A 20,833-nucleotide genomic window follows, 5' to 3' on the forward strand; every position below is an offset into this window, starting at 1 on the left:
TAGTCAATGTGTGGTTATCTATTTGTTACTTTGGTTCTTCTTTGTGGAAAAGGTGAGTGCTAGGCACCTCTAGTTAGCCATTTGATCTCTATCTCTTCTTTTGAGGTACTGACTCTTAAAAAATCTTTTTATTGTGGCAAAATATACACAACATAAAATTTACCATTGAAACCATTTTGAAGTGTATAATTTAGTGTCATTAAGTACATTCACCGTGCGATGTAACCACCTCTACTATTCATCTCTGAAACATTTTCGCAATCTCAAAAACAAACTCTACACGTTAAATAATTGTACTTATGCTTAATTTCACTCAATTATGTGAATTTTTGATTCTCTCCCTATTTTTATCTCCCTATTTATGTCTTTATAAGATATAAAGACATACATGAAGAACAGCATGAAATTGCATCAACATTTAAGTTTCCTTGTGTTCTTTTTCCAGCTTTTCTTCTACTGCCCTATATAATTATCATTCTCTTTAAAATACATATGATTTTGCAACCAATTCATTTTCAGAAACTGGTTTTCAGACAGAAAAGCTTATAAAATATCTATAACTGGCTGTGGATATTGCTGCCATTGCTGGTTTTGAAACTACATTTTCTCATAACCTCTTGTGAAATTTCTTCAGGACACTAGGCAGATGAAGCAAGCTTAACTCTGTCAGTAGGATGAAATATGTATTGTTTTAAACTTCCCTAAATAAGACAAAAACCATCCACCACAAAACTCAGTGTTCAATGTGACCTAAACTAATAATTCTCCTGTTTTTGCCTCTCATCATGTGGGGACTGCAGATCTTCATGAACACTGGCACTTCTGAGTGCAAAGAAGAGAATCAGCAAAGGAGAGTTATCTGGACCATAGTTTCATCTAATTGTTGATATGTTATTTTAAGGTGCTGCTTTTCTTAAATAGCTCAAAAAGGGAAAAGATAGTGTTTAGCCATTAAAAGTAAAAAGGAAAGGTAACAAAAGACTGTTACATTCCCAAAGAAAATATACAAATGGCCAACAAGCCCATAAAAACATGCTCAACATCATTAGCCACCATGGAAATGCAAATCAAAACCACGATGAGATTAGCCAGGAGTGGTGGCATGTGCCTGTAGGCCCAGCTGTTTGGGAGGCTGAGGCAGGAGGACCACTTGAACCCAAGAGATTGAGGTTACAGTGAGCTGTGATTGCACCACTGCCCTCCAGCTTGGGTGACAGAGCGAGACCCTGTCTCAAAAACAAAAGAAAAAAGAAACCAAAAAACCCCACAATGAGTTGATACTTTATACCTCACAGCCCGAGGTTGCTCACAGTCCCTAAGTGCAGTATAGGGTGCTGCCTAGAGTCCATATAACCTTATTATTCCAGAGAAAGAATTTATGCTGGGTTCCCCCAATGGCCCAGGACCCAGGTTGCTGCAGCACGGCACGTTCAGGAATGGGACTGGAGCCATCACCAGAGTACATCTTGTCCTGGGGCCCAATACTGGGATGGCTACAATAAAAAAGACAGTAAAAAATGCTGGTGAGGATGTGGAGAAATGCAGAACCCCTGCACACTAATGGAAATATAAAATAGTGCGGCCACTTTGTAAAACACTGGCAGTTTTACAAAAAGTTAAACATAGAGCTACCATCTTATTCAGAAGTTCCACTTGTAGGTATATACCCCAGATATTTGAAAACATGTAAACACAAAAACTTGTACACAAATGTTTATGATAACATAACAACATAACAACATGCATAATCTTTTTGTCAACATATTGAATTAGGGCCCACACTAATAACCTCACTGTAACTTAATTATCCTGTAAAGACCCTATCTCCAAATGAGGCAGGAGAACAGGATCTGGGGTAGGAGAATAAATAGGGTCTGGAGGCAGGGAACTTAACGCCAATGCATGTCAAATCAAGGAAAAACTCCAAGGTCTGGGGGCAAGGAATCTGAGGCCAATTCATGAAAATTTCCTAAAGCTGGGTCAAAAGGAAAACACCTGGGTCTGGGGGCCGGGAACCTAAGGCCAATTAACTCAAACTTCCTGTAGCTAAACCAAAAGGAAAAACCCCATCTTCCCACACGGATAACAAAGGATCAAAGGCTACTCTCCCTACCAGCCCTCCCCTCTCCACCAAGGCTTACAGCGAAAGGGAGAGTGCCTTGAACTGCCTGAGGGCCAAGCAGGGACCATCCCTTTGTCTGCACAGGTTACCAGTTCACCTCAGCCTTCAATTAGCCACAGATCAAATCCTTCATCCAGATAAGGGGTAACCCACAGGAACCTCAAAAATAGTACTTGAAGCCCAGGAAACTTGGTAACTGGGTCCTTGAGTGGCTTGCTGGGACCCAATCCCACCCTGTGGAGTGCTTTCTCGCTTTAATCCTTGCTTTTGCTACTTTGTTCCTGTGTTTCATTCCTTTGTTGCTTTGTGCGCTTTGTCCAATTCTTTGTTCAAAACGCCAAGGACCTGGACAACTCACTCAAGATCCTCCTTCCAGTAACACAAGTACAGTCACATCCGAAGGTACTGGGGGTTAGGTCTTCAATGTATACACTGTTAGGGGCAACATTCAGTCATAACAACCAATAATGCTTAGTTTACATGCTTCTGTTAGTCTAACCACATGTGTAAAAGTTGGGTACACGAGCTGCCAAATATGTTTTATTTCTACACAATAATCAGGAATGTCTAGAGGAGGTGAAAATTCAGAGATTGGGGACACCCAGTTGGTGAAGCTTCAGGTCAGAAAATGGAATTTTGAAAGTGCTTTTTTGTGCCGACTGAGGAGAAGCTGTAGAATAGTTGCCTATCGCTTTACATTTGGGAGGGTGATCATGAATAGAAAACGAGCCTGTAATCTCTTGCCTGCACACATTTCTAGGGACAGAAGATGCTCCAGAATTTGAGGAGATGAGGAGTGTGGCAGATTCCACATGACCTGTTCATCTTCTCAGTGGTTTTAGCTGAAATAAAAACTTTATGTTGACTATGGCACATCGGCTCATTAGTCTTTGGGGTTTGACAGGTGATTCTCCTTTCCTTTCCTTTTTCCTTCCTTTCCTTCCTTTTGCTTTCCCTTTCCCTTTCCTTCTTTTCTTCTTTCGACAGTTTCACTCTTCTTGTCCAGGCTGGAGTTCTGTGACATGACCTTGGCTCACTGCAACCTCCACCTCCCGGGTTCAAGCGATTCTCAGCCTCCTGGGTAGCTGGGATTACAGGCATCCGCCACCATGCCCAGTTAATTTTTTGACAGTGGATTTCTATTAAAAATCTAAAATCAATAAATGTGGCCCATAAAGTCGAAATCTATCACCACATAGTACTCCATGTTGTTTTCCATGTTTGAAGAGTTACATAGAAAGCCTCAAATAATAGAACATTGCCATTATTAGATGAAGAATCATTCACCAACAAAAATTACCAAACACCTAGTAAGTATCAGCATCACATGTGTTAAAGATGCAAGAGTGAACAAAGCAGATGAAAATCTTATCCCATGGAGCTCACAGGTAGGAAAAGCTACAAGATTTGCTTATATCAAAATTAATGGCATTTTAACCAGAACAAAGATCCCCCAAATTGAATGTTAAATGATAGACCTTGAACCAAATAACAATAAATGTGATAAAAATGGATATCTTTATATAGAAGTTATAGTATATGTTTACATACATGTTTTATATACATATGTAAGTTCATATACACAAGTTTTATATATATGTATGACTGTCATAAAATGTTAAGGAAAAAATGTTAAGATATTAATACATGAATGGTCAAAGGGCTAGACAAATAGTTCTTACAGAAGACTTGCAGTTGGTAAGTAAAAATGAAACCTCTCCAGAGTGAAACTGCTTCCTGCCTTGGCCTGCCTGTGACCTGCTGATACTTGGATACTTGGGTTTCAATTGATGAGGATAACTGGCAGTTGTTCAGACCTTCAGATGAGGTCTCCTATGCTATGCCAGGGGTTATAACATAATAAAGGCTAGAATGGCAGGCTGGTGAGGACAGTGGAGGCAGGGCCAGGCATTCTGCAGGCCCCCAGGGCACTCCACCTGGGCCTGGCTCTTCTGTCTCTACACTCCCAGCTCCTGCATCCTACTCTCAGTACCCTTCACCCACCCAGAATCGCAGGATTCTTGCTAAAATTGGACAAGGTAGAACCACATGGAAGCCCAAAAATCAGGGCCTAGTTGAGAAGAGAGCTGAGAGCCTGAAGTAGAATTTGGTCCAGAAGACAATCTTTGTCTGACTGGGAGAACAGGGAGTGTGCCACTCTCAGAACTGAGCCCAGCAGCTGGGCTGACGGGAGGGTGGCCATGGTGCTCCCCTGGGGAGTGCTTTCATCTGGAACATGGAGCAGAATGTTGTTTCTGGTTCCAAGAATGATCTCAGCTGCCCTGAGAGAGTGGGATGCTCGCAAGGAGATCTGTGGGATGGTTCTGAAGCCGGAAGGTGTGGGAGGTGATAGACAGTGAATCCCCGTGTGCACGATAAGTGTCTTGGACTCTCTTCTGTGTTTCTGCAGGAATGGTGTTCCCAGGTGGGCCGCTGGCAGCTTTGCCACAGTAACAACAGGTAAGCCCAGGTCTGTGCTCCCTGGGCCACAGACAGTTTGCTGAGGACCTGCTTGGGGAAGTAGGAAGTTGGCACAGAGGTGGGCGGTCCCAAATTTAATAACTGTTACATTCTATTCTCCATGTGACATAAGAGATGCAGACCCTGGATTTCTACCAGCAGTGGCAAAATAGTTCCTTCTGCCTGACTATCCCTCCTCACGGACCCCAGCCTGCCCTTCAGGCTCCAGCCCACGCTGACAGCCAGCCCAGGTAGGCATCCAGCATCATTGCATTGCAGCGGGTAGTTGGACTTAACTTACAAAATTTTAACCAAGACTACACTGTAAGTGTGGCTTCCTGGCCTGAAATTCCTCTGCCAGAAACTATCCTTATTTCTAGCCACCTCAGCTGGTCAGAGTTCATGGGTAAGTATCATTAGGAAAAAGGGGAGAGGTTTAATGGGCCAAGGAAAGAATCATAAAATGTATAGCGTGGGCCATGCTTTCTGCATGGGCGGGGACAGAGCACTGTTCTGGGAGGGAGATGCTGATTTTGCTGTTTTCAGAAGTGGGGTAGAAACCATGTCTGCCATGGGAATATGGCAGGGTGTGGATCCAAGAACCTCTTCTCATTAAACAAATTTAATCACACGGGATTATCATTACACTAAAATACGGTCATAAATTCCCCTAACATGTGAGATAGTACCAGATAGCAGGACCTGTCAGTGGGACTGATAAGGAAATAGCCTAGAGCAGCTGATGAAGGCAAAGAATACGTTCAGACATCTGCAGACGCCACGTCATAAGAAACCTCGATGATGACTACTGGTGGGTAGATTTGCTGTGGTTTGTGGGCTCCATTTATCATGGAAGGAAAGCCTACGTTTCAGATAGAAGGTAGTAAAAATGAAGATGCTATCCTTCTTTCTGTACAACTATACTAAGGACTTTGTGGGGGGTCTCCGATCTGGGGGTCCAAGCCTCTGGGGGCTTCTGGACATCCAGTCACCCCGTGAGACGTCTCCTCAGGTGAGGTAGTGGAGGAAAAATGCAAGATGTGCACATGCCTTACATTGTTGCTAGCAGATGTTCACTTCCACGTTGGCACATGCAGAGCATTGCAACAAGTTGACTGGCCCCACTGACCTTGTTCCACCAACCACAAACTCTTGCCTATTTTTGCACATGTTGCTAATATGGACAAGGGAGGTCCACTGCTATGTGCCTGCACTGCAACAGGCATGTCACAAACATACTGTCTCCATTTCCATCCTGAGAAGTAGGCACTGCCATCTTCCCTGCACATTCCTGAAACCAAGGCTCAGACGAGTGGAACAGTGTGTCCAGGTTCACACAGTGCTCTGTGGCAGAGTCAGAGACAGGACTCACTCCAAAGCCTATTCTCACCGCAAAATGATCTTTTCCCTCTTTTTAAAGAAAGCAAGAGACAACATTTTTATCTGTTAGCTTGAGGTTATGATGGAGGCTGAACAGGAGGAAGTTGGAATGAGGTTGCAGGTTGTTCTTGGTTGGGTATCATATGTATTTGTCTCTGTCTGGGTTGGTTTAAGGTTATAGAAAATGAAACCTGAATTTCAGAGTATAAAATAAATCTTTGCCATTTCCTGGAAACCTGCCTTCAAGAAGGACACGCGGTGAAAGCGGTGGGGCCCTGACGCCTGCTGAGTCGTCACATCATGTTATTGCAGGAGTTTTGCAGGCTTTTCCTCCAACCCCTGCAAGATGAGTTTCAAGGCAGGTGGGGTGGGACAGGCTGGTGGTGGGGGAGATGGCTTATGAAATTCCACAAGGCAGGGAGTCTGGGATTCCTTCCTAGGTTGGGGAAGTCCACACATCTTCTTTGAAAGGAGAATTGATGACAGAATGTGTAGAAGGAATGCCAGAATCTGTCTAGCAAGTCCTGGCTCTGTCGTTTTGTGGGGCCTGAGCGGAGTTCTGTCTGGAATGGAAGCTGGCACTTCCCACCAGTTTTGAACTGAGCAGAGTTCTGTCTGGAATGGAAGCTGGCACTTCCCACCAGTTTTGAACTGAGCGGAGTTCTGTCTGGAATGGAAGCTGGCACTTCCCACAAGTTTTGAACTGAGCGGAGTTCTGTCTGGAATGGAAGCTGGCACTTCCCACCAGTTTTGAACTGAGCGGAGTTCTGTCTGGAATGGAAGCTGGCACTTCCCACCAGTTTTGAACTGAGCGGAGTTCTGTCTGGAATGGAAGCTGGCACTTCCCACCAGTTTTGAACTGAGCGGAGTTCTGTCTGGAATGGAAGCTGGCACTTCCCACCAGTTTTGAAGGGCATCTTCTACCCTAACCACGCCTGAGGGGTTGGTGGGTCCTCTGGCCTTCTCTGAGCTCATGTTTCGGTCTCCTCTGCAACTCTTTATCGACTTTGTTCAATAAACAAGAACCTGCTATGTTTGCTGCCTCACTTCTCGGCATCGTGCTGTGCCTTGGCAGAGATTCCAGCGAGGCCCTGCTGACCTCTACACCTGTCCTGGGCCTGTCCCTCTCCTGCTCCTCCATGCCTTGGCCTCCAAGGCACCCGGACAGCCCTGTTTCTCCTCTCCTGCAGGCCTGACACCTTCTCCTTCGCTCTCCTGCTCCCCCACGCCTTGGCCTCCAAGGCACTGGACAGCCCTGTCTCTCCTCTCCTGCAGGCCTGACACCTTCTTCTTCGACACTCAGCCGAAGGAGACCCCAGGAGGCTCCTGCCTGCCCACTGTAGAGAATAACCACAACATCCTGAACTTTCAGACTATGCAATCAGGATTTCAGTGCCTGGCAGGAGGGTTTATTGCCTTTTATGGCTAGATATATCAACTTGTCCATAGATACCAATGAAGAATGACATATGTTGTAATAAGAAATTCTCAAAGTTTGCTTATAAAGGTGTTTATCTTATCTCCCTTGTCTCCCATTTCAAACAAGTAGACTGGGATAGAGTTTATGCCCTCACAATAGATCAGCAAGAAAATAAAGACAGAGGGAGAAGGAAAATGGGGTAGAGGGAGATTCCCAGTTCCTCATCTGGAGAAATACAAGCATGCCATAAGAGTTGATTCTGGGAGGAGAAAGGAAGGGATAGATCTCATGAGAAGGAGATCTTGGAATTAGCATTGAGGAACAGCTGGACAATATCAGCTACAAGCCAGAGACATACCATCTCTTTAATCCCCACAGAACCCAGGGAGACTTTGGACTCTTCTTTACAACTCACAAAACAGAGGCCCAGAGGTGTTGTGAAGTACCCCTGTCACCCCCTGCCATGAGGACCACTTTCTCCCACTTTCTCCCAGGTCTTGTTCTTTCACAGATGGGCTTCCTACTAATATCTCCACTGCCCCTTGAATGGTGACCAGTTGTCTTCAAAAAGATGAACAGAGCAACATACAAGAAGAACAGGAAGAAGCAATTAGAGAAATCATGGTTTGGCATAAAATACAACTCTGAACTTCCTGATGGCCAAAAACTCTTTTATCTAAGAGTTCATACTTCATATTATTCGAAAAAGGAAGCATGCTGTTTCTTTGAAAGAGAGGCAGTTCCCCCCCACCCCTGACACTTAATTCTAGGAGAGATTTATTATTTGCAGTCTTCCACAGCAATGTCTAGTTCAGTCAATGAAATCTCTGCTACAACTGCCTTGCCTTTTGTGTCTCTGTTTCTGGAGCTGGATGCTCGATAAATGCTTGTGCGAGACCCAACATTAAAATGGTTGTTGAAGAACATATGACCGGGTGGTTCTGAATTACAAGCTGTTCTGAATTCTTTTTCTTTTCAAAACTTAGTTGCTAAACTCACAACAATCTTTTTCCCCAGAGAGTTTTCTATTAGGAGATCAGAGGGTCAGGAACAGTTGTTCTCACAGTATCCAGTGCCTAGACCAGTGCAATTTACTGCACTTGGTTTTGTGTCAAGATGATATTGATCTGTAGTGCGTAATCATTAGGCCACTTGAATTAGAGTGCTATAAAAGTAAGTGAAAGAAAGGGGTAGGGAGAGCTCATCTTCAGGATTTTGCTCCTTTTCCAAGTCTCCATTCCTCTCTAGGTGAGGACAGTTGCCTTCCTCTCCATCTCAGAGGCAGTCCCTTCACAAGAAGATCTGAAATACTTGAAGGTGAGCATTGCCAGTGTGGGTGCTAATACCCGTGTCAGGGTGGCTGGCTCTTTGTGGGAAGGTGACTTCAAAACTGAGAAATGTGTGTCCTTAGCTAATGGAGTGCTTGCTTTGAGATGCCACAGCCCAGACCTTTCTAGCACATGCTATAGTAGGAGCCTGGGCCCATGTCCTTGACTCCTTCATTCTCACCTGGGTCTTCTGCAGCGTATCAGAGGAGCCATTATGTCCCTGTCCTCCAGCCTAAAGAGTCTCCTCACCGTCTGTGTCCTCGCTGCTTTCGTTGCCAGCACTGTGGGTAAGAATGAACAAATGCCCCTTTCTCCCAAAGATCTGAAGGGTGAGGATAGCAATAAGTCCCTTAGGGAGCAACTGTGGACCGTGTGGGCCTCCAAGGACCCATCCAGCCCCACAGGGACCAGGTTTCATGTGACTTTGATTCCCAGGGATCTCTCGCTATTGAAAACATCAACTCTGACTTGACAGTTTTCATTCTTGAATTATTTTTTGAACAATATTTATTTCCTTTTAGAAGAGAGTTACAAATGTGTACAATGTGATCAACAGTGTGACGAGGAGAAAACTTGTGATTCCTCTCATGGCTGCTTCAGCAAAAAGAGTGAATTTAATATGACAGGTAGGCCCCAGCCACCCTGCCCGAGCTGCTGGATACTCAGGGCAGACAAAGGAGGTGCTTAGTGTGAGGGGGTTACTTTGTTCAGAAACTTGATGTATCTCCTCATTCCTTTATGCATCATCTTTTTTATCCTTTCTTCCTAAAATAATGTCCTGCCAGGATGGGGCTAGGAGAGTGTGGTGGCAGGGATGGGGCACTGTGTGAACACTGGGTATTCAGGGAAAGGTATAGGTGATCCTGGCTCCTATACAATCTCGTGGGGACCGTTGAGGCCTGACACTCCCTTTTTAGCAAATTCTAACATATTGTCCCTCTGTTGGTTTATTCTATGGAATGGACCAATGCAAAAGCAGTCTTTCGCAGAAGAGGAAAGACTAAAGACACATGGAGTGGGGGCCTGCAATCCTTTAATACTGGCTGCCCACTGGGCCTCACTGCCTCTGGCGCAGAGAGAAAATTCTTGGGGTTTGGTTCTGTGCAGGGCAGCAGCCCTATACTATCCTGCAGAAAGGCTGTTCTTCAAGCAAGTGTGAGCCACGGGCCTTCTCGGCGACACTGGGGGTTAACCACACATATGGGTATGGCTATCAATGCTGCCAAGCTGAAAAGTGTAACAAAGCAGACTTCCAAGGTGAGGACCAGCTCAGCTCTGTGCTCTCCCTCCCTTCCTCCTCCTGCTCCCAGTCCATCGATTTTAGCCTCTGCCTTCTAAGAACCAGTCCACAACCCATCTTTCTGCTTCTGAGATACCCACTGACGTTGCTTGCCAATTGCTTGTCCTTCTTCCTGTGGAGCACCACGGATAGACACCAGTCTCTCTCTGCATGGGAGACTGAGTGAGAGTGGGGGAGAGTGAGTGGCGGTGGGGGAGAGTGAGTGGCGGTGGGGGAGAGTGAGTGGCGGTGGGGGAGACTGAGTGATGGTGGGGGAGAGTGAGTGGCGGTGGGGGAGACTGAGTGAGAGTGGGGGAGAGTGAGTGAGAGCGGGGGAGAGTGAGTGGCGCTGGGGGAGAGTGAGTGGCGGTGGGGGAGACTGAGTGAGAGTGGGGGAGAGTGAGTGAGAGTGGGGGAGAGTGAGTGAGAGTGGGGGAGAGTGAGTGGCGGTGGGGGAGACTGAGTGATGGTGGGGGAGAGTGAGTGGCGGTGGGGGAGACTGAGTGAGAGTGGGGGAGAGTGAGTGGCGGTGGGGGAGAGTGAGTGGCGGTGGGGGAGACTGAGTGAGAGTGGGGGAGAGTGAGTGAGAGTGGGGGAGAGTGAGTGGCGGTGGGGGAGAGTGAGTGGCGGTGGGGGAGAGTGAGTGGCGGTGGGGGAGACTGAGTGAGAGTGGGGGAGAGTGAGTGGCGGTGGGGGAGAGTGAGTGGCGGTGGGGGAGAGTGAGTGGCGGTGGGGGAGAGTGAGTGGCGGTGGGGGAGACTGAGTGAGAGTGGGGGAGAGTGAATGGCGGTGGGGGAGACTGAGTGAGAGTGGGGGATAGTGAGTGGCGGTGGGGGAGACTGAGTGATGGTGGGGGAGAGTGAGTGGCGGTGGGGGAGACTGAGTGATGGTGGGGGAGAGTGAGTGGCAGTGGGGGAGACTGAGTGAGAGTGGGGGAGAGTGAGTGAGAGTGGGGGAGAGTGAGTGGCGGTGGGGGAGAGTGAGTGGCGGTGGGGGAGAGTGAGTGGCGGTGGGGGAGACTGAGTGAGAGTGGGGGAGAGTGAGTGAGAGTGGGGGAGAATGAGTGGCGGTGGGGGAGAGTGAGTGGCGGTGGGGGAGACTGAGAGTGGGGGAGAGTGAGTGGCGGTGGGGGAGAGTGAGTGGCGGTGGGGGAGACTGAGTGAGAGTGGGGGAGAGTGAATGGCGGTGGGGGAGACTGAGTGAGAGTGGGGGAGAGTGAGTGGCGGTGGGGGAGACTGAGTGGCGGTGGGGGAGAGTGAGTGGCGGTGGGGGAGAGTGAGTGAGAGTGGGGGAGACTGAGTGAGAGTGGGGGAGAGTGAGTGACGGTGGGGGAGAGTGAGTGATGGTGGGGGAGAGTGAGTGAGAGTGGGGGAGACTGAGAGTGGGGGAGAGTGAGTGGCGGTGGGGGAGAGTGAGTGGCAGTGGGGGAGAGTGAGTGGCGGTGGGGGAGACTGAGTGAGAGTGGGGGAGAGTGAATGGCGGTGGGGGAGACTGAGTGAGAGTGGGGGATAGTGAGTGGCGGTGGGGGAGACTGAGTGATGGTGGGGGAGAGTGAGTGGCAGTGGGGGAGACTGAGTGAGAGTGGGGGAGAGTGAGTGAGAGTGGGGGAGAGTGAGTGGCGGTGGGGGAGAGTGAGTGGCGGTGGGGGAGACTGAGTGAGAGTGGGGGAGAGTGAGTGAGAGTGGGGGAGAGTGAGTGGCGGTGGGGGAGACTGAGAGTGGGGGAGAGTGAGTGGCGGTGGGGGAGAGTGAGTGGCGGTGGGGGAGAGTGAGTGGCGGTGGGGGAGACTGAGTGAGAGTGGGGGAGAGTGAATGGCGGTGGGGGAGAGTGAGTGGCGGTGGGGGAGAGTGAGTGGCAGTGGGGGAGAGTGATTGGCGGTGGGGGAGAGTGAGTGGCGGTGGGGGAGAGTGAGTGGCGGTGGGGGAGACTGAGTGAGAGCGGGGGAGAGTGAGTGAGAGCGGGGGAGAGTGAGTGGCGCTGGGGGAGAGTGAGTGGCGGTGGGGGAGACTGAGTGAGAGTGGGGGAGAGTGAGTGAGAGTGGGGGAGAGTGAGTGAGAGTGAGTGGCGGTGGGGGAGACTGAGTGATGGTGGGGGAGAGTGAGTGGCGGTGGGGGAGACTGAGTGAGAGTGGGGGAGAGTGAGTGGCGGTGGGGGAGAGTGAGTGGCGGTGGGGGAGACTGAGTGAGAGTGGGGGAGAGTGAGTGAGAGTGGGGGAGAGTGAGTGGCGGTGGGGGAGAGTGAGTGGCGGTGGGGGAGAGTGAGTGGCGGTGGGGGAGACTGAGTGAGAGTGGGGGAGAGTGAGTGGCGGTGGGGGAGACTGAGTGAGAGTGGGGGAGAGTGAGTGGCGGTGGGGGAGACTGAGTGAGAGTGGGGAAGAGTGAGTGGCGGTGGGGGAGAGTGAGTGGCGGTGGGGGAGACTGAGAGTGGGGGAGAGTGAGTGGCGGTGGGGGAGAGTGAGTGGCGGTGGGGGAGACTGAGTGATGGTGGGGGAGAGTGAGTGGCGGTGGGGGAGACTGAGTGATGGTGGGGGAGAGTGAGTGGCAGTGGGGGAGACTGAGTGAGAGTGGGGGAGAGTGAGAGTGGGGGAGAGTGAGTGGCGGTGGGGGAGAGTGAGTGGCGGTGGGGGAGAGTGAGTGGCGGTGGGGGAGACTGAGTGAGAGTGGGGGAGAGTGAGTGAGAGTGGGGGAGAGTGAGTGGCGGTGGGGGAGAGTGAGTGGCGGTGGGGGAGAGTGAGTGGCGGTGGGGGAGAGTGAGTGGCGGTGGGGGAGACTGAGTGAGAGTGGGGGAGAGTGAATGGCGGTGGGGGAGACTGAGTGAGAGTGGGGGAGAGTGAGTGGCGGTGGGGGAGACTGAGTGGCGGTGGGGGAGAGTGAGTGGCGGTGGGGGAGAGTGAGTGAGAGTGGGGGAGACTGAGTGAGAGTGGGGGAGAGTGAGTGACGGTGGGGGAGAGTGAGTGATGGTGGGGGAGAGTGAGTGAGAGTGGGGGAGACTGAGTGGCGGTGGGGGAGAGTGAGTGGCAGTGGGGGAGAGTGAGTGGCGGTGGGGGAGACTGAGTGAGAGTGGGGGAGAGTGAATGGCGGTGGGGGAGACTGAGTGAGAGTGGGGGATAGTGAGTGGCGGTGGGGGAGACTGAGTGATGGTGGGGGAGAGTGAGTGGCGGTGGGGGAGACTGAGTGATGGTGGGGGAGAGTGAGTGGCAGTGGGGGAGACTGAGTGAGAGTGGGGGAGAGTGAGTGAGAGTGGGGGAGAGTGAGTGGCGGTGGGGGAGAGTGAGTGGCGGTGGGGGAGACTGAGTGAGAGTGGGGGAGAGTGAGTGGCGGTGGGGGAGACTGAGTGAGAGTGGGGGAGAGTGAGTGGCGGTGGGGGAGAGTGAGTGGCGGTGGGGGAGACTGAGTGAGAGTGGGGGAGAGTGAATGGCGGTGGGGGAGACTGAGTGAGAGTGGGGGAGAGTGAGTGGCGGTGGGGGAGACTGAGTGGCGGTGGGGGAGAGTGAGTGGCGGTGGGGGAGAGTGAGTGAGAGTGGGGGAGACTGAGTGAGAGTGGGGGAGAGTGAGTGACGGTGGGGGAGAGTGAGTGATGGTGGGGGAGAGTGAGTGAGAGTGGGGGAGACTGAGAGTGGGGGAGAGTGAGTGGCGGTGGGGGAGAGTGAGTGGCAGTGGGGGAGAGTGATTGGCGGTGGGGGAGAGTGAGTGGCGGTGGGGGAGAGTGAGTGGCGGTGGGGGAGACTGAGAGTGGGGGAGACTGAGTGAGAGTGGGGGAGAGTGAGTGACGGTAGGGTAGAGTGAGTGATGGTGGGGGAGACTGAGTGAGAGTGGGGGAGAGTGAATGGCGGTGGGGGAGACTGAGTGAGAGTGGGGGAGAGTGAGTGGCGGTGGGGGAGACTGAGTGGCGGTGGGGGAGAGTGAGTGGCGGTGGGGGGGACTGAGTGATGGTGGGGGAGAGTGAGTGGCGGTGGGGGAGAGTGAGTGGCGGTGGGGGGGACTGAGTGACGGTGGGGGAGAGTGAGTGACGGTGGGGGAGAGTGAGTGGCGGTGGGGGAGACTGAGTGATGGTGGGTGGCAGGGATTCGTTTGGGGATTTTCTCTAAATGTGAGTCTTTCGATTTAAATAGTTTTCTCTTCAATTCCAGCTGAAAGACTTGTCCTTCCTCATCTATTTAATTCCTCACTCCTTCAATCGTATCTTTTTAGACCACAGATTATCTTCTCTACCATTATTTAAATATTTTTCTCCGGTCAGGGCAGAGAGGGGGTGATTCATGAAAAGGGAAAATAACACTGAATTCCTAATAAATGTTTTTCATTACTTTACATGGAAACATCTAATACCTACAATCCTCCTCCCTCCTCCCCATGCCATCCTAGTTGTAATTGTGTGTGTGTGTATGTGTGTGTATATGTGTGTGTGTGTAGAAATCATAGAATAACCATGATCTTGGGGATAAATAATGAACTCTTTTATCTGCCTATTTCTTAAGATACATTTTTTTTCTCTCTTCAATCAGTGGCTCGGAAGTCCTCAGATCCCAATGGCATTACCTGTCCTGCCTGCTACAATGCGCAAGGTGCTACCTGCCAACCAAGTGACCTCGCCTGTAAAGGGGAAGAGACGAAGTGTCTTAACTTTACAGGCACAGGTATCGATATTTACCCAAGCATTTGGTGTTCACTTTCCTAACGGGCGTAGTGTATTAGCCAATTATTGCTGGATAACTAGTTACTCCCAAATTTACAGCTGAAAACAACAAAGGGTTATTTTACAGTTTTTGTGTGTCAGGAATCTGGATGTGGCATAGCTGGATGGTCCTGGCTCACGGTCTTTCATGAGGTGGACATTAAGGTATCAGCAGGGTCTGTGGTCGTTTGGATGAAGGGTTTGCTTTCAAGCTGGTTCACATGGTTGTTGGCAGGTCTCTGTTCGTCTCCTATGATCTTCATAGGTGCCTGAGAGTCATCTGGACACATCAGCTGGCTTCTCCCAGAACAAGCGATGAGAGAGAGAGAGAGCAAGAGAGAGAGAGACTATAGTTTTTAATAATCGAATCTCAGAAGTGACACATCCTCACTTCCACTCTTGGTCACACACAGATCAAGACTGACAGCCTGGGAGAGGTCTATGCCAGTGCACAAATACCAGAAGATGGGAACCACTGGGGATTATTTGAGAGGCTGACTGGTACACACAGCAAGGTGTGCTACAGGGCCAGATGCTTGGTTATCCCTCTAAGGTTTGGAGGGAGACATCTGGAAGGAGAAAAAAGAAAAAGGAAGAGAGGGGAGGAGAGAACATAATTGCTTCCCATAGCTAGGACTGAGGCTTGAGGGGGACATGTATCACTATGATGTCCTGAAATGAGCTCTTGGCTCATTGGCAATGAAGGGGGTGATGGCACCTCAGTTCCAGTTATTATCATCACTACCGTTATTACCATTACCAAACCCCACGATTAAGCATTTACTTTTTGCATGGTGTCGTTCTGAAATCTATAGAAAGATTTGTAATTTTCCTGAGTAGGGAAGAAGTATATTTGTGGTGAAGGGCACATATGCCATTCGACCATAATCTCTTTCTAGATTGTACAGCTGGATGGAGGTACTGTCAGTTCTCTTCTGATCCATTTGGAAGAGGTTTTCTGGAATTGGTGGTGTTTTACGAGCTGATTAAATGACAGGAGAGAGAATTTAGTGGGAAAAGAGACGAGTTATGCTTTCTTTGGAGGGGAAGGGAGGAAGATCTTGAAGGAGGGTCTGGTACTCGCAGGTGAAGGGCCCTTTGTCTGGATATGTTGAGATGACTGAGAAAAATATGATGTCTGGTAGGATACAGAAAAGGGTTGGAGCTGTTGATAGTGGGCAGTCTCTCTACTCCCTCTTACCATGTGGATAGCACAGACATGCAATGAGATTTCACAGTACTAATCTCCCAAGAAACTCAGAGCCCTGGGGAGAAGAGCCACAATCTTGAGAGAGATCTGCAATATTTCACTGTGGTTTCCCCAAAGGAAGCAAAGGTAAGGAGGAGGACAGGTACCACTGAAGTATTTTAGCAAAATACATGAGATCTGACTTCTTTCTAGCTTTTTTCCTACATCAACGATCCCTTCCTTAGTCAGGACCCAAAGGCCCCAGTCTCAGTCATGCATCTGAGACAGCAAGGTCCCTTTGGGGTCTCTCCTCAACTGGAGAGATGTTGGGACCAGAAGGCAGTAAGGCTTGGTCCCTGGATGGAGTTGGAGCCACCGTTGATGCCTCTCATGCAGAAGGCAGAAGGCAGGGATTCTGGGGCACTCTGCACACCCTTCTCTTCCACAGGGGATGCAGATAGGTTGACCTGAGGATGTGGGTGAGGAGGGGAGACACGACTAACCTCTGGATCCTTCTCTTTGCAGTTAATGACACCATATTATTATTTGGTATGGGTTGTGCAACTGAAACTGCTTGCAACTTGAAGGATGTGGAGACGATAAATTACATAAAAATCCGTACCTACTGTGAAGGCAGCAGTAATGGAAGCCCTCAGCTGATGTCCATCATCTCATCAATTCTGACTGCTCTCTTTCTGCTGAAAGTCTTGATTTGATCTCTGAGGCACTTCCAAGGCCATCTACAAACGTTTCCAAGCACTTCTATAAACCTGAAGAAGTTGGAGACCTTGAATGTCTCCCTCCCCCAGCACTGCCTACCCACAATATCAGAGAATTAAAAGGTTGATACGTCCAGAAGTATGTGTGTGATTACTTGTTTGTTCTTGAGGTTAAAAAACCCTATTCACCCTTCTAATGGCTTCTTTCTTCAACCCAAATAGCACATTTCAGAGGAAGTCTGAATGGCATCTATAAGAATCCCTGTGCTGCCATCTTGGTGTGAATCGAACTATATCCTCAGTCACACATCCTGGAATGCACCTGTTTCCTGATATTCTCAATTCCCACTCTTGATCCTTAACTGCCCATTGCCAGGGAAAATTATTTTGAGTGAACAATTCACATCCCAAGAGGGTCCTTTCCCACAGATTGTAAAGTCACAGCTGTAATGGACTTTCCCTGACCTCAGGATCCTGTGTGTGAAATTCTTGCCATATACTCTGGATACATCTGCTTTCAAGGATGGATGGGTATCAGGATAAAGGATGCAGGCAGAGGTGGTCTGTGAGGTAGTTTTAAATGCTAAGTTTAAAAGATGGAGGTGCATGCATGGAGAGCCAAGAGGGCTGTGTCCTCACGTGGCAGGGTTTGGAACCACAGCAGCCACAGCAACACTTCATAAATGCCTGTGAAAAGGCAGGGGGTCCAGGCGAGGAAAAGCTTTTACAGGATTCAAACTTGCATGATGTTCTTGTGGTGCTGATCCCACAACTAAGTAACCCTGTGGTAGGCTCAAATAGACCCTTTGATTCTCCAAATTCCTGGCACACGACTGGACCACATCTCGCAGCAATTTTTGAGCTATATGTGGGCCAAAGTGAGCACCCTTCTCCAGTATCCTGGCCCATGGAACCCTTCCAGACATGACCCTTTATGCCCTTTCTGCATCTGTTGACTGTGTGGGATGCACTTTGTGTCTGAGGAGGGCTAAGACTCAGTATAGAGAAGACTGGTCCTTAAGTTGCTACTTGGAGGAGATCCACCTGAAGTAGTGTCCCAACCATGAATGCCCAATGTGGACCATTATGTGGGCAATAAAGAAACACTTCTATGTTAACTCTCTGAAATATGAGGGGTTAGGGTACCCCTGTTAGCCTGTCCCAACTAATCCATCTGAACGGCAATGGGAGGAGTACAGACCACACGGCAGAATCCATCTGAACTGCAATGGGAGGAGTACAGACCACACGGTAGAATCCATCGGAACGGCAATGGGAGGGGCACAGACCACACGGCAGAATCCATCTGAAGGGCAATGGGAGGGGCACAGACCACACGGCAGAATCCATCTGAACTGCAATGGGAGGGGCATAGACCACACGGCAGAATCCATCTGAACTGCAATGGGAGGGGCACAGACCACACGGCAGAATCCATCTGAACGGCAATGAGAGGGGCACAGACCACACGGCAGAGACCAGCCCAAAGGCTTTTCTTGACAGTTGCCATCTAAGAGGCGCAGTCTCAAGTAACACCCTGAAACTTGTGAGTTATTCCTTCCCTGGCCTGAACGTGAAGATTTCTGCTTGCTCAAACTGGTCAGCAGTTCAGAACAAACCCAGTTCCCTTGGGCTCTGAGCCGGATCAAAGGGGAACCTTATTTTAGCCTCTGTTATCAAGGCTGCATGGCCGCCCCTGCTGGGAAGTGCTTTGACTCCTTCTGCTGATTTTTCCAGAACAGAAATGGCAGATTCAGGGTAACATCTAAATTCCAACCGTCTTACCTCATTTGGGGCAGTGAGGCTATTCTTCAATGGAAATATTAGAAAGCAAGGAATGTGCGTTTTAGACACGGAGCTTTCAAGTATTTGCACATTGTGTTCAGCTTTGCATGTCCGGAGTCGATCTGGGAGGTGATCTATGGGTCTTTGCAGTACTCTGCCTATCAATGAGTAAGAATTAATTTCTTCTGTTTCTCACGAGAAGAAAGTTGAATTTCAGTAATGACAAACATTTTCTAACATTTGTTGAGGGATTACTACATACCTGCCTCTGGTCTAACTGCTTTACATGTATTAACTCAGTTGATCCTCACAAAAGCCCCATAATGGAAGTACTGTACTATTTTATTCCCATTTTATAGATGAGGAAACTGAGGCACAAAGAGGTTACTAACTTGTCCAACTAGTAAATAGTGGAGTTGAGATTTGAATCCAATCTCTCTGGAGGTGAAATAATCAAGCTGCCCAGTTTATTACTTGTAGAAATTTAGACTTGGTAACAATTCTTTATTCATTTTTTAAATAACCTGTATCAGTTTTCAATTGCTGCCATAACAAATTACCACAAAAGTAGTGGCTTAGAAAACAATGTCATTCCTTGTTCTGGAGGCTCGAGTCTGAAAAGAATTGCACTGAGCTGACGTCAGCAGGGCTGTTTTCTCTGGAGACTCTGAGGGGAAAATCCATTTCATTGTGTTTTTCAGCTTCTAGTGGCCACTTGTACTGCTCGGCTTGTACCTCCCTCCTCCGTCTTCAAAGTACATCACTCCACTCACAAGACCCTAACTCCTCCTTCCTCTCTCAGGAGAACTCCTGTGATTACACTAGGCCCACCCAGATCCTCTGGGAACATTTTCCCATCTCCAGGTCCTTCATCCATCTGCAAAGTCTCTTTTACGATATAAAATGGCGCTCAGGGTGATGCTCAGACCGGGCGCAGTGGCTCAAGCTTGTCATCTCCGCACTTTGGGAGGTCGAGTTGGGGACATTACTTTAGCCCAGGAGTTTCAGACCAGCCCGGGCAACATGGTGAGACTCCGTCTCTACAACAAAACAAAACAAAAAACCCCACAAAAATTAGCCAGGTGTGGTGGCATGCACCTGTTGTCCCAGCTACCTGGGAGGCTGAGGTGGGAAGACACTTGAGCCCAGGAGGCAGAGGTTGCACCCAGAGCTGAGATCGCAGCCTTGCCCCACCCTGGGTGACAGAGGGAGACGCCACCTCAAAACTAAATAAATAAGTAGGATAAATAAATAAATAAATAAATAAACAAATACATAAAATGACATTCAAAGGTTCTGGGGATAAGGATATGGACTTATTTTGAAGATAGTATTTAGCCACCACAAAACCCATCTGTTTGCAAACAAATAAATAGTTTTTAAATTTTTTTTTTTTTTTTTTTTTTTTTTTTTTACAATTCTTACAATGAAAGTGTAAACCAAAAATAAAATTCTAACCCCCTCAACCAACTAAATACACCCCTCCTCTTGGCCAAGGGGATTCCAAAGAAACCTGAAAAACTAGTTCAGGCCAGGATGAGAAGGGAGTGTACGACGTGCCTCATTATACTCTCCTGTCTTTGGAATTCAGACCCAGCTAAGCAGCATTAACATTAAAACAGAGATGGCTGGCCACAGTGGTTCACGCCTGTAATCCCAGCACTTTGGGAGGCTGAGGCAGGTGGATCACCTGAGGTCAGGAGTTTGAGACCAGCCTGGCCAACATGGAGAAACCCTGTCTCTACTAAAAATACAAAAATTGGCCGGGTGTGGAGACGCACGCCTGTAATCCCAGCTACTCAGGAGGCTGAGGCAGGTTCCCGCTTGAACCCGGGAGGCGGAGGTTTCAGTGAACCGATATTGGGCCACTACACTCCAGCCTGGTGACAAAGCAAGACTCCGTCTCAAAACAAACAACAACAACAAAACATTAAAACAGAGATCTTAATACTGACAAAACAGACTCTGTAGCAATAAGATACCAAATTTCCACCTGTCTCCAGCATAGCATCACATGACAGATAGCAGGCCCTGAAGGAAATCGAAGCATTTTACCCCAAAGTAAATTTCTTTGATGTATTTTGAAATGTCCCTGCAAAGTTGTCTCTTGTGGGGCAAATTTACATTCTTTAGAGAATCCCTTTCCCTTTCCAGGTCTTCTGCTGAGCCTGGGTATCTGGCAGGTTCTAATGGCCTGAACAGGAAACATTTGCCACCTCTTGCCTCCAAGGGCAGCCACCTTTGAGGCTTTCTGTACATAATGAGAACCTTGGTCTCCACAACCCCTTATGTTAACCTAGACATGCCTTTCTATTGATTCCAGGTCTTTAGATTAATAACCTAACTCTTTCAACCAACTGCCAATCCGAAAATCTTTGAATCCACCAGTGCAGCAACAGAGTGAACCTTGAGTTGTTCCACCATTTAGGACCGAATCAATGTATACATCACATGTATTGATTGATGTCTTAGGTCTC

The 20,833-nt window shown here is 48.7% G+C and overlaps 2 protein-coding genes across 6 annotated transcripts in view; one reads left to right on the plus strand and one right to left on the minus strand.

The window, feature by feature from the left end:
* Positions 1 to 4,053: 4,053 nt before the first annotated feature.
* On the plus strand, positions 4,054 to 16,707 carry LOC100427314 (protein RoBo-1-like). 4 transcript variants are annotated; one of them, XM_077997738.1, is made up of 9 exons: positions 4,054 to 4,161; positions 4,533 to 4,582; positions 4,716 to 4,833; positions 8,631 to 8,699; positions 8,907 to 8,997; positions 9,232 to 9,336; positions 9,818 to 9,967; positions 14,494 to 14,625; positions 16,378 to 16,707. In XM_077997738.1, the coding sequence occupies exons 5-9, from the start codon at positions 8,925 to 8,927 to the stop codon at positions 16,566 to 16,568; spliced, it is 651 nt and encodes a 216-aa protein (XP_077853864.1). In that variant the 5' UTR covers positions 4,054 to 4,161; positions 4,533 to 4,582; positions 4,716 to 4,833; positions 8,631 to 8,699; positions 8,907 to 8,924; the 3' UTR covers positions 16,569 to 16,707. The 4 variants fall into 4 exon arrangements, with proteins under 4 accessions (XP_077853864.1, XP_014983843.1, XP_014983851.1 ...); XM_015128357.3 differs by lacking the exons at positions 4,054 to 4,161; positions 4,533 to 4,582 and having other exon boundaries at positions 4,660 to 4,833; XM_015128365.3 differs by lacking the exons at positions 4,054 to 4,161; positions 4,533 to 4,582 and having other exon boundaries at positions 4,674 to 4,833; positions 9,235 to 9,336.
* Positions 14,702 to 20,833, minus strand: part of LOC106995352 (uncharacterized) — a 30,466-nt gene continuing 24,334 nt past the window's right edge. The window contains exons 3-4 of one of the 2 annotated variants that reach the window (XM_077997774.1): positions 16,475 to 16,622; positions 14,702 to 14,960 (exon numbers count right to left, since the gene is read on the minus strand). The gene's annotated coding sequence lies outside the window, so the exon portion shown is untranslated. Of the gene's footprint in view, positions 14,961 to 16,474; positions 16,623 to 18,806; positions 19,397 to 20,833 lie in introns of those variants that run through there. The other variant, XM_077997763.1, reaches the window with a different exon arrangement.

The sequence above is a fragment of the Macaca mulatta genome, chromosome 1, assembly GCF_049350105.2.
Source record: "Macaca mulatta isolate MMU2019108-1 chromosome 1, T2T-MMU8v2.0, whole genome shotgun sequence".
NCBI classification, from domain to species: Eukaryota; Metazoa; Chordata; class Mammalia; order Primates; family Cercopithecidae; genus Macaca; species Macaca mulatta.